A 13,102-nucleotide genomic window follows, 5' to 3' on the forward strand; every position below is an offset into this window, starting at 1 on the left:
ATGCCTCACAGGCTCAACCAGATCCTTCCCTCCCTTTCTGGATCTGGCCAGCTTTGGTGAGACCATTCATTCTGCTTGGTCGTCATGAGCACTGGATGCAGCCTGGCCTCCCACCCCACTCTCCCTCCTGATGCAGCTTCATGTGGCCCTCGAGGTTGGCTAGGCCCACACCCAGTCACTTCACCAAACACCATCTTTGCCTTGACAACCTCCAAACCAAGAGCCCCGCACAGTCTGCTTTCTTCACTCTTGAACAGCAAGGTGTTAATCAAGAAACTTGAAAAAAAAAAAAAAAAAGGCAAAACAAAGGAACCCATGGTGTTTAGCTCCGATAGCTTCTGGATGACTTTCCCTTTAGGGCCCCTATAGCTGGTCCAGACCCCTCTGCTCTCCTCACTCCCTTCCACCGGACTCCCTGAGGCCCCTGTGCACCTGAACTCTGACCACTGTGTCCACAACAGCTATGCTGGCAAAGACCCAGCCAGGTACCCCATCCACCACCACCTCACGAGGCTTTCGTAATGTTTTTCACTGGCTACCAGCCAACAAATAGTAATGTCACAACACATGCCTGGTGTCAGAAGTAACAGAAGAGTGACCATTAAACAAAGACATGGAGATCAAGGAGGCATAAGCGGCCTCTGGTGTGGGAGCCCTGGTCTCTGATTCCCCAGGCTGCTTCTTCCACAAGCCCCACACCAGGGAGGCTCCTGCACTCATTCACCAGCATCTTGCTGTGGGCTGGCTCCTGTGTCTTAGTAGTGGCCCCGTGGACTAGGAGTGGCCTCTGGGAAGAGCTGGTGCCCAGAAATGCTGAGGCTCTCTCCTGACCTTGGCCAAGGACACCTCCTCCCAATCCTCAACCCTGGGCTGCTGGCAGGGGACAGAAGGCCAGGCAGGCCTCTTGGTTTACTCAGGTTGGAGTACATGAGCTGTTCTCCCTCGTGATGTCCCCTCACCTCTCCCAGGAGGTGCCCAACCATCCAAACCAGGTCTGAGCTTCCCAAGCATAAACCTAATTTTCCAAAATGAAATGACTACACAAGGGGCCGCAGAGTGCCGGAAGAAACAAGGTGGCAGGGCGGGTGGAGTGGGGGAGCATGTTCAGAGAGCCTCCTTCCACCTGGAGCCACCTAGGGGCAGCCCATGCATCCCAGGCCACTCTGTCACACTGCCGCCTCTCCTCCTTGACCATGTGTACCCCTTTACTGCCACTTGCCCAGCCCCAGCCTAGGCTCTGGCATGACACAAGCTCCCAGGGACGTGGGTGGATCCCGTGCCCTGAGCCTGTGATTTCACAGTAAACAAGCCTAGGAGCACAGCCCCAGGTGCAGACAGCAGCGCCAGTTCTGGGTTCTAGGCCCTTAGTTGGATGGCTGCTCACCTGCACCATGAGCCAGCTGGGGTGCGTGGAACCACATGCCCAGTGATTCCCGTGCAGCTCAGTCACTCCACAGCAACATGAACGCCAACTGCATAGCCATAAACACCAGATTTAACTCCCACCCACGTCCCGCCCACCATCCTCTCCCAAATAGCTCCGGGGAGTTAAACCAAATGAGCATGGCTCAAGATTATGTTTCAGAAAATACAGAAAAATAAATCTGTATTTCTAGCACACTGCCCCCACACTTGCCACCCAGAGCTATGGGGGCCTCGCTCAGGGCACAAGGTTTCAAACAATAGCTGTACTTGCTGGGGAAGTCCTTCCTTCTTCTGCTCTTCCCTGCTGCAAGGTGAGGGGTGGGACAGGATGAAGAGGCCCCTGTGTGCCCTGACACCCCTAAGTCTATACTGGATTCAGCAAGAAGCAGGGGCTCCTTAAAGCATAAGAGACTCTTAAAAAATGAGAACAAACTGCGGGCTGATGGGGGGTGGGAGGGGGGGGGTGGTGGGTATTGAAGAGGGCATCTTTCGGGATGAGCACTGGGAGTTGTATGGAAACCAATTTGACAATACATTTCATATATTTAAAAAAAAAAAAAAAAAGAAGCAGGGGCTCCTTTTCCTCTTGCTTAAGTGTCAAAGCTGTGGCAGATTCCCAGGGCAAGACCTTCCAGAGCCCCAGAGAGGGCACTGGCACCTCTGCCAGCCCACTGCCAACAGACACCTGGCCTGTCCTCCAGGAATTGGGCCGTAGAATGTGGCCTGACAGGCGGGACTAATAATGGGCACTGCAAACAGACCTGTGGACCAAGGCACCAGCAGGCCACACCTACTCAGAGCAACTGGTGGGGACAAGTACATTCAGAGGAGTCACCACAGGGACAGATTTCAGGAGCTGTGTGACAAAAGAGAAACCAAAGCAAGAGGATGTTCTGGGGGAGATGAGGACAAGACTAAACAAAAAGCCAGATAAACCCTTGAAACACTCTGTGGGAGAGTGGGTGGAAGGAAAACAGGCACTTCCATCCCAGCGGGGGAGGGGCTGACGGCTATGGCCCTGTGCCCATTGAAAGGGGTGAAGCCATCAGAGTCCCCTACCATGGATTCATTTTCCTACTAAAGACTGACTGCCCACCCAGGGTGCCAGAACCATGCCCATAACAGAAACGTTCAATGGCCTTTTATTTATTTTTAAATGTTTATTACTCATTTTGAGAGAAAGAGAAAGTGTGCGTGAACAGGGGAGGGATAGAGACAGAGAATCCCAAGCAGGCTCCATGAAGTCACGGCAGAGCCTGACGCAGGGCTCGATCCCACGGACCATGAGATCATGACCTGAGCCAAATCGAGTTGGACACTTAACCGACTGAGCCACCCAAGCTTCCCATTCAACAGCCTTTTAAAGAGCTCTCACCTAGAGCAACAAAAGATCTTTTCCAAGAGCTGAAGTGGAAAGGGACCAACATCTGTGAGGATCTACTATGTCTGGTGCTGGGGAATGTAGACACACCCTCTCCTGTTATGAGGCAGATACAGGAGTTCTTACAAATGAGCAAAGTCTTAGCAAAGTCAAGGTCTTGCCCAATGTCCCAGGGTAAGAGGCAACGCTGGAATGGCCTGACCTTGATGCCCAAGGCCTTTCCTCCCATCTGCAGCCTCCTGAAACCCAGACTTAACTGAACAAGATGTGACAGTACTCATGGCTTTTCCAAACCAGAAACAGGTGGGTACAAGCTATTTGTTCCTGGAAATACTGGGGTATTTCCTTAAAAAGCTGGGCACCATCACTGACCAGATAAGGCTGTATGAACCCTCCTCAACCGAATGCATCCTAGCACTTGGCCTCAAAAAAAGAAGCTGGCAAAGGTGACTGGTGCAGGCTCTTTACCAGCTAAAGCCACAGAGAGAGAAATTGCTCCTGCGTTCCCAGGGACAGAGGCAGAAGAAAGAGGGCAATGTACCACATCCAGGCTGGCAGCGCCCTCCCTGCTCTGTCCACTCTCCACTTGGGCAGATTAGGCTGGAGGTAGACGGCTACCCAACTGCTCAGCCCCAACCCCTGCCTTGGCAAAGGGGTCAGTGTCTGCTCAGGTTGCATTTGGTAACTTGCCACCCGCTGCCTCCTCATCACTGAGGCCCATCACAGCTGAAGCAGCAGAGCTATTGAGGGGCCGGGGCCCAAGGACTTGAGCTAGCAAAGGGCTTGCTCAGCTCTTAGGCCTGCCACCCAGCAGCCAAGCACTTGAAGAGACTCACGCATGGAAGCCTCTGTAGAGCCACATGGGCCACAGCTGCAGCCAAGGAACTATTCCCAGGGTACAGTCTGTGTGGCATCAAACACCCATGGGACAGGAGCCTCTCTGTCCCCAGCTACATCCCCTGAATGGCCCTTTGTAGCTCAGAGTCCCAAAGCCAGGACTTCAGAAGAAAAGCACCAGAATCCTCGAGGCCCACAATAAGCTTATAATTGACATCCACCTCTAACCTCACAAAGTGAGCCAGGCTCACATGGGCCAATGGGAGGTGTGACCAAGTGCATGCTAGAGAACCACCAAACTGCTGCTATGGTCAGACTCCCAGGTTGACAAGCTGCCCTCAAAGCAGTACAGAAGACCCAGGCTGCATTGGGTGATCCTGATCTTAGCTCTGGCACTTGGCAAGTGCCTCCGTCCTGGTGCCCCCATGCCTTTAAAAGACAACTAAATAGATGGGGCACCTGGGTGGCTCAGTCAGTTAAGCAGCCAACTTTGGCTCAGGTCGTGATCTCACAGTTTGTGGGTTCAAGCCCTGTCGGGCTCTGTGCTGACAGCTCAGAGCCTGGAGCCTGCTTTGGATTCTGTGTATGCCTCCCGTCTCTGCCACTCCCCTGCTCTCACTCTGTCTCTCTCTCTCTCTCTCTCTCTCAAAAATAAACATTAAAACACAACTAAATGGCATATCAGACTTCCAGCCTCAACCCAGATAAGAAAGCATCAGCCCAACAGCACTGCTTCCCCTGACCCTTCTTCTCCACGCTGTTGCTCCCTCAGTGTTCCCCCACAGGAGCTGGCTCGGGCCCTGCTCGGGACACAGGCACTTCCCTGGCACATACCCAGAGCCCCCTCCCAGCTGAGGGCTGTCTCACCCCCAGCATTGGCTTCCTGTGGCTGGCTTCTCTCAGCTGGTGTGCCACCCCCTGCCCAGCTGGCCCTGCCTTTCTCACAGGTGTGGAACTGAAAGCAGGAGGGGGGTGTGCTCCAGTTGGCCGAAAAAACTCAATAGTCTTCCCTCCCACAGCTCTCTCTGGGCCACGCCCAGGGATGGTCACAAGGAGGTCCTCCAAGTCCAAACCAAAGTTTCACTTGGTTCCCTCCTGCTGAATCAGAATGAGGTCATGTAGCAGCAAGGCTGGGACACAGCAGCCACAAGGCCTGCTGGCCTCCTCCACAGATCAGTGATCTAAAGACAAGAGTGAAATCACAACTTGACATCTAAAAGCTGTGTGTGGGGGGTGCTTGGGTAGCTCAGTGGGTTAACTGTCCAACTTCGGCTCAGGTCATGAGCTCATGGTTTGTGAGTTTGAGCCCCATGTCAGGCTCTGTGCTGACTGCTCGGAGCCTAGAGCCTGCTTCGGATTCTGTGTCTCCCTGTCTCTCTCTCTGCCTCTCCTTCACTTGTGCTCTCTCTTTCTCTCTCTCAAAAATAAATAAACTTTAAATAGATAAGTAAAATAAAAGTGGGTGTGTGAGGCAAGTGAGTACTCAGGGTCGAACCGTAGAGACATGGATACTTATCCCAGCTCTGCCACCCTAAGCTGCATGGGACCCCGACAATTCAAACCACTCTGTGGGCCTCAGTTGCCCCATCTGGATCAAAAGTACTTTCAAATCGGCCATCCTCATCTGTGGGATGGAATCCCTGGGCACTGAGGACCCTGTGGGGACCCCTGGGGCCACTCAGTCACACACTTCAAGAAGTGGCTTGTGGCAGCTGGGCCTTATGGGGGCACTTAGCCACCTCCTGGAACAGAATGTGAATGCTCAAGTCACCAAACAGCCCAGGTGCAAATCTTTCTGGAAAGGTAGACCAGGGAATGGACTTCATGATCAGGGAGCCCAAGAGGACTATACATCTGCATGGGGCTATGTGAACCCAGATGTCCCTTGGCCTAGTTCCCACATTTCCAGGTTCAACGGCAGACAGGCAACTGCGCCATCTCACTTGGTCCCTGTTTCACTTCTCCAGAAGAAGGTCAATGGGTTTCCGTTATGTGCTTGATGCTGTGCCCAAACACAGGACAGGCATTTAGACACCACATTTCTAGGGTTATCAGGCTAAGAGGTGAGTCAGCTGTTTAAAGAACCTTTACACACACACACACTGAAAGCCCTGGATGATCACTTGGCACACATCTGTTTGCATGTTTCTGGATATTGCTTTCTTACTGTGGGGAGCAGGAGAGACAGCACCATTCGGGTGGTTTTCAAATACCCTCTTTGGTTATAAGATCTCAAACTGGTTACACATGAATCTGAATAACTGACTTGCCAAAGAAATAATAAAGGTGGCTCTGTAACAAGAGCAGAGGTCACCCAGCCCCGGGACCATATATTACACCTAGATGTGCCAGTTGCTGGGAGAATGAGACATGTCCTGCACTGCAGACATGTGACATGGAGGACGAGGGGTCACCATGGGCTGAGGGCAGCAAGGAGCCTTCCAGGTCCCAAGGAAGCAGAAGACAAGGCCCATGCTCCCACACCAAGCCACAGCCAATGGCCAATGGCCCCCATGTGCCTGACTCCGATGGCAGTGAATCCAGAGCCCTAGCTAGACACCACACCTTGCTCCCTGCCCAAGATACACGGGCACCCCAGGGCCTCCCTCAGCCCTCAAGAGCCTGTCCCCACCCTCCACTCTGCCTGCCCCCCTGCTCACAGGTGGAGAAGGCGACAAACTGACAGCTCTGGTCTCTGCACCCCATGTCCAACTTGGGTGTGGCAACTATGTCCCAACAGGAGACATTCTGTTCTGCCCAGCAGGAGACAGCTCAGCCATAATTGGGGGCTGGTGTGGGGGTGAGGGTGAGAGAGTGACTCCCAGACCGGCTTCTAGGAGAGCGGCAGGCAGCCCACCTCACCATGGCCCCACGCCTGGCCACTGCCCACTGAGAGAGTCCAGGGCACCAGCTGCATTGGCGAAGGTTGCTCAGAGAGGTCCCTTGATTCAATTCCAGGAATTCCCAAACACACAGGAAGATGTCCATCCTAAGCACTCGTCTCTGAGAGATACCTGTTAGTTTCTATCTCCAAAGGCATCAACATCTGCAGAACCCTCAAGAGACCCCAATGGCAATTCAGGGCATGGGGTCCAGGGCTCTACTCAACCAAGATATGCCTGAGGTCACTCAGGGGGCAGATTCCATGTAGCTCCCTGGGAGAAATGTGCCAACCATGTCTGAATGGCTCCGTCCCACTCCCAAGTTAGCTCCTGCACCCCCTTCTCAGCTGCGGTACCAGGCCCAGCACTTCTGCCAGAGCTCATGGTCCCCATCAGGGGCAAACCTGTTTCCGCCCTTCGCTCCACTGCCCAGACTGTGAGGGGACCACAGAAGCCATCCCCAATGGGCTCCAAGGGAAGGCCCACCTCAGATGAACCACAGCCCTGCATGTGCCTCAAGGCCTCCCTCTACACCACTCAGTGCCAGGCTGATGGCCTCACCTGATGCCCGTGGAGAGTATAGAGCAGCCGGCCCTCCATGAGGTCCAGGATCTTCAGGGTCGAGTCGCTGGAGGCCGTGAGCAGGTAGTTTCCGGATGGGTGGAAGGAGAGTGCATTCACCGCTGCGCTGTGCACTAGGGAAGGGACATCTGTCAGGCACTGGCTGGGAGGCCAGGGGATACAGCTGAAGCCCAGAGACGGGCAATCGGGACCAACCGAGGCTCGGCTCCAAGGAGCTGTGGGGAGCCCCACAAGGATTTCCCAGAAGTGCAGCACAGGAACAAGAGCAGACTCATCCAGAGCTGAGAACCAACAGCGGGAGATGCAGGGCAAGCGGGCGCACAAGCGACAAGGCCGGTGGGATCAGGTGATTCCCCCACCTCTCACAGCACACAGAGTGTCGAGCTGGGGCAGAATGGAGTGCTCAAACATAATGCTCCATCTGTCTTTCATACTGCTACTCAGGGGGAATGAGGTGGAAAAGAAATCCCCTGAAGTCCCAATACCATGCCCCTGCCCTACAAGAGTGTGGGGCAGGCAGGCAGACGGTAAGACACGCTCAGGAACTAGTCAGGCCTGGGTTCCAATCCTGGCCTCCCTGCTGGCCCACTTTATGACCTTGAGCAAGCACCCTGACACATCTAAGCCAGTCTGTTTCTCCTGCTGGATCATGGCACTCACATGTCAGGGGTGCCATGGGGATAAGCCTGCCCATGGGGCCTCTGTACAGAGTGAGCCCTCAGATGTGCCTCTCGGCTGCCCCTGGTGTCACACGCAGTTTCTAGGTCCTGCCACTTTACCCAACACTCAACAGCTCAATCCCATCCATGACTTTCTTTTCCCCATTGGCCTGACCCAAACCCCACTATCCGTCCTGGTGTCCCTCACTCTGCAGGATCCAGCCAGCCCAGCCCTTGACAGCTCTCCAGGCTGACAGCTCTCCAAGTATTCCCCATGGGCCCAGGAGACCCTTGCCCACCTCTTCCCCTGACCTTGAAGCTCATTACTCAGTTACCTCCTCCGAGAAGCCTCCTGGCCTCCTGGGGGCCACCCCCTTGAACTGTCCTCCTGAAGCACCACGAGTCTCCAGTGGGTGTACTCCTCACAACAGTGTTTTACATTTATGTGTAACTATTTCATTCCGGGCTGGGTCCCCCATTAGACTGTGTGCTCTGTCAGGCAGGAGCTTGACTCAGTGTCAGGCACTGAGCGGGACTCAGAAAGCAGTGGGTGAGTTGGACCCAGGCAGGCCACATGGGGACTGCACGTGAGCACCAGCTACATCGCAGCTTCTAAAGCAGCTGCTGAAAACGACCCCGGTGCCTTCATACCCACTATTCAGGCCTGGGAGGGGACATCAGCGGGGATAAGATAACCGCGGCCTGCCAAATCAGAACAGCCACAAACAGAAAGGCAAATTCTAAAACCAACCCCTCATCCTGGCACTGTGAGGCTGCAAGAGCAATAAACACATCCACCGCAAAATGGCCTTCAGCAGAACCCACAGAGGAACATGGAGCCCCTCAGACACCAGCCCAGCTGATAAGCTCATATGCCTGGGGAATGTGGGTACGTATTCCCGAGCACACTTGGGGGAGACAGCCAGGGCTTTACATAACATGGCAATTTATGTCTGAACACTCTTTAAGCACCAGAACTCCAGGAGCCAGCCTGCAGAGGGGCTGATGATGTCTGGGGACGGGGAGGTCAGTGTCCTCAGTGCTTACTTAGATTTGGGGCATGGAAAACAAAAGAATACAGCCATAGATGACCCCAGCAGGAACTGAACAGGTGCAGAGTGTGACTATCACCACCCACATGTAGAGGGGCACACACATGTGCAGAGGGATGTGGACAGAAGCTCCTGGTAGGGCCCTCCTATACAGTCTTATGGGTAGGACAGAAATAAGGGAATTTTTACTCTGCATACTTCCAGAATAATTTTTTAACCATCAGTATATAGTCACTGTGATTACACAACTGGGTGAATGATAAAAAGCAAATCCTTCCCAAGGTAACTGGGTGGCTCAGTCATTAAGCATCCGACTCTTGATTTCAGCTCAGGTTGTGATCTCACGGTTCATGGGTTCGAGTCCCACGTCAGGTCCCTCGCTGACAGTGCAGAGCCTGCTTGGGATTCTCTCCCTCTCTCTCTGCCCCTCCCCCACTCACATGTGCTGTCTCTCTCAAATTAAATAAACTTAAAAAAAAACAAAAAAAAAAACCAAACACCTGTGTGTAGTGGGGGCACCTGAGTGGCTCAGTCAGTTAAGCATTTGACTTCAGCCCAGGTCATGATCTCACGGTTCGTGGTTTTGACCCCCACATCAGGCTCTGGGCTGACAGCTCAGAGCCTGGAACCTGTTTCAGATTCTGTGTCTCCCTCTCCCTCTCCCTCTCCCTCTCCCTCTCCCTCTCCCTCTCCCTCTCCCTCTCCCTCACTCTCACCCTCTCCCTGTCCCTCCCCCACATGTGTTCTCCCTCTCTCTCTCAAAAATAGATAAATAAACATCAAAACACAAAACAAATCCTTCTCTCCCCTCAATAGAGTCCTGTCCAGGGAGGCGGAGCCCAGGCCTAGCCTGGCATCGCCCGGACAGCACTTCAGGCTGTGAGTCTACAGGCTAAGAGCTAGTGCCCTGCACTCCTGAGGGGCCAGCTATGCTCACCAGATTGCTGGCTCACATTGGCGGAGAAGTGAGGGACGAGGAGGGCCAAAACACTGGGAGATGCTCCCAGGGGAGCCCCGCCACCCTAAGCCCTCAGTCCCACAGCAGAACAGCTGCCTATGCCCCATCTTCCCTCAGGCTTCAAATGCTACTCCTGGCATGTCTGCCTCCCTGAGCCTGGAGAAGGGCACTCTATTCTCATTTCTGCAGCCCTTGGCAGCCTGTACTGGAAAGAACGCCACCCCACCCCACCTGAGACAAAGCTGGCAGAGGAACAGCCAGGGTCAGGAGGGTGGATCGGGGGAGGGTGAGCTCAGGGAGCCCAGGGCTTCCCAGCACCACCAGGCTGGCGGGGTCAGGATGTGGATGCCATGCCAGGGCCTCCCACCTGGGCAAGTCCACCCCAGGGAAGGCAATCTCCTCCAGAGGAAGGGCACCAAAAGCTCTGCTCCAGTATAAATGGCAGGAATATCAAAGACCTCCTAGCTGGGGTGGAAACATCTGGAACCATTTACTCCAGAAAAGGGCTCAGACTGGAGGTGAGGATGTACCAGACGCCAGGACCTACTGCCTTTCCCTCCTTGTTCTCCTGCCTTGCCCACCAGCCCCACCAGCCTGGGGCAGCCTCTCTGGCTCTACAGAGGTGGGACAGCCATTCTAGGGAGGCCCTGTCCTAAGAATCATCCCTGCGTGACAGTCCCCCAGGTAGGCTCCCACCATAAAGTCCTGAGCAGTGACTGTGCAGGAATAATCCACTTTTCATCAACTTGCTTCCATGGCAGTTATCAGTGTTAACTGATGGCGGGTTGCCATTTGGGCACAGCTGTGGGCTCCTGGCAAAAGAGAGACTCCAACTCAAGGTCAGAGGTACACCAACATCAAGATTCTACAGGCCACCAGGAACCCAGAGAGGGTGGGATCGAGGCCACTGCAGACCCTGCCCTGGGAACTGGCCACAGCTTGCGGGCAGCACATGGCCTGAGGAGAGTCCCAGGTACCCACAAGCCACTCTGCCCACACAGCTCTGTTGTACAAGCCTTCGGCAAATCTGGCCTACTGCCCAGTGGGCTCCAAACTGACCGAGGAGCCCAGAGTGACCCCCAGGTACCCAAGTAGGAGGTACCTTCCTAAAGCAGGCCACACCAGACCAAGTCCCACCCCACTCTCATCACAAAGGGCTCAGCTTAACTTCACCCGGGGTGACTTCTCATAACATGCAACTGGAACTACCCGTGACTTTGGGTTTATGAGGGGCTATGGATTCATACAACGAAGTTGCTCTGATACTAGCAGGGAAGGATGTTCAAAACCCTCCTCTTTGTGACTGTCACATAAATGCTCACTTAGGGATGGTGGGAAAGAGCCAATGAGTTGGCCAGATCAGGTGGGACAGTGCACTGCCTCCTGACCAACTGTTTCAGTCTCAAAAACCAAGCAAAGGGTACAGGCCTGCCCCACCAGCTGCATAGCTGCCTTAAAATCCTCCGTGACTGTAGCTGGGGTGGGACAGAGGGGTGTGTTAAGAACCAATGGAGGGGCTGCCTGGGTGGCTCAGTCGGTTAAGCAACCGACTTCGGCTCAGGTCACGATCTCACTGTTCGTGGGTTCAAGCCCTGCGTCGGGCTCTGTGCTGACAGCTCAGAGCCTGGAGCCTGCTTCAGATTCTGTGTCTCCCTCTCTCTCTGCCCTCTCCCACTCCTGCTCTCCTTCTCTCAAAAAAAATTAATTAATTAATTAATTAAAAAAAAAAAAAAAAAAAGAACTGATGGACAGAGAACCTGGGACTCTGAGCTCTAATTGGAATTTCTGGAGAGGGCCAAGCCAAGGCTTCCCAGAGGCCTCAGGAAGTAAATGACTAGAATCAACACAGTGTAAGAATCCAGCAAGGGGTGGTGGACAGAACGTCAGACTCGGAGGCCTTGAACTGGGAGGCTCAGATTCCCAGCTTCCCAGCTGTGTGACCGTGGGCAAGCCTCAAACTCCCCATCTGTGAAATGGGGAGCAGCCCCTGACATCCACCCAGGAACTGCACGTGCCTGTAAACCGCAAACCACATTATGGGTTCCGGATGGGGGCTGCTGCTCAGATGTTTCAACAGCCTTGATGTGGGCTCAGAGCATATGGAGCCTAACCCACCTCCGTGGGGACTGGTGCTCCCAAGGCTCTAACAGCCCCACTGTCTCCTTGCTGAATTGGGAAACCAGAACTGCTCCCCACAGTGACAGGCCAGAGCCAAGAAATTCCTTGCCCGAGAAAAATGGTGCCAGCTACCTGCTGTTGCCTAAAGCGATTCCCAACAACCTAACACGGGACAGGAAGTGTCCTCCATAAAGCACAACCATGCGGCAGCTGGACACGGGCAGGCTAGGATTGCTGACCACACACTGCAGTAGCATGAATCGAAGTGTCTCAGAAAAGCCCGACAGCCTCATGTGCCCAAAGCCCACTCAGGAGTGCCTGGTTCTCACCCAGAGTCCCCAAGTGTCACAGTGTCCCTAAGAACTCTCCTCTGGGTTTCCCAGGGATCGGAGACAGAAAGTAGCTCAGGTGTCTGCTGTCAAAGGGTCAGAAGTCCTTCTTGGGGAATCAGCCTCCAAACAGATGCCCCTGCACCTCCAAGGGTCGGGGAGCAGCTGCTACTAAGGGGCTAGGGAGAGTCTCTCAGGTAGAGGTTCAGCCATGAAGCTCTTAAGGGGAGCCACCAGCCAGGAGCAGACCTAGCCAGGTCACTCTGGCAGCACAGAGGGTGAGGGGCATGTCCCCCAAGCAATGTGCTCGGATCCACCTGGCTCTTCTTGAGCCCCAGAGGGTGAGTCTAGAGGTAGTGGGAAGAGTTTGCGGCACCGTGAATACCCACCATGTACCATGTACCATGCACCATGCACTGGGCAGGAAGCTGAGGAAACCCAGTTGTTGATGGGGTACTCCAAGCCACCCGAGGTCTCTGATCTATATCAGGGTGGCTTAGGAATGAGACACTGAGTAGCTCTATCACAGAGGAAAGAATAAGAACAAAAACTCACTGAAATCTCTCTGCAGAGCCTGTCAACCTCATGTGCCCCAGGTCCCCTCAGGACTTGGCTCCTGATGCTACCTGAGCCCTCCCACTACCTCCTCAGCCCTGCCAGTCACGGACTCCCACCCCCACCCACTGCCAAGCCTGCTCCCTCAAAAACCCCAGGGACCTCTCTCCAGCACCTGCCACCCCCCTCAACTGCTCTGCATCACTCCACCTCCTGACCACCCTCTTTGGGAGACTCTGCCCTCCTCCGTACCCCTGGTTCTGCCCCCCTCAGCCCTCCCATGATGGGAGAGGGGGCTCCCACCCCTCACACTGACTGCTTTGT

At 54.4% G+C, this 13,102-nt stretch overlaps 1 protein-coding gene across 5 annotated transcripts in view; it reads right to left on the minus strand.

Moving 5' to 3' along the window:
* The window catches only part of POC1A (POC1 centriolar protein A), a 101,367-nt gene that overhangs the window by 52,309 nt on the left and 35,956 nt on the right, over positions 1-13,102 (minus strand). For all 5 annotated transcript variants that reach the window (XM_042929570.1, XM_042929567.1, XM_042929566.1 and 2 more), the window contains one exon: positions 7,087-7,220. In XM_042929570.1, the coding sequence (XP_042785504.1) occupies positions 7,087-7,220 (134 nt within the window). The remainder of the gene's footprint in view (positions 1-7,086; positions 7,221-13,102) is intronic.

This window comes from Panthera leo, chromosome A2, assembly GCF_018350215.1.
Source record: "Panthera leo isolate Ple1 chromosome A2, P.leo_Ple1_pat1.1, whole genome shotgun sequence".
Classification (NCBI taxonomy): Eukaryota; Metazoa; Chordata; class Mammalia; order Carnivora; family Felidae; genus Panthera; species Panthera leo.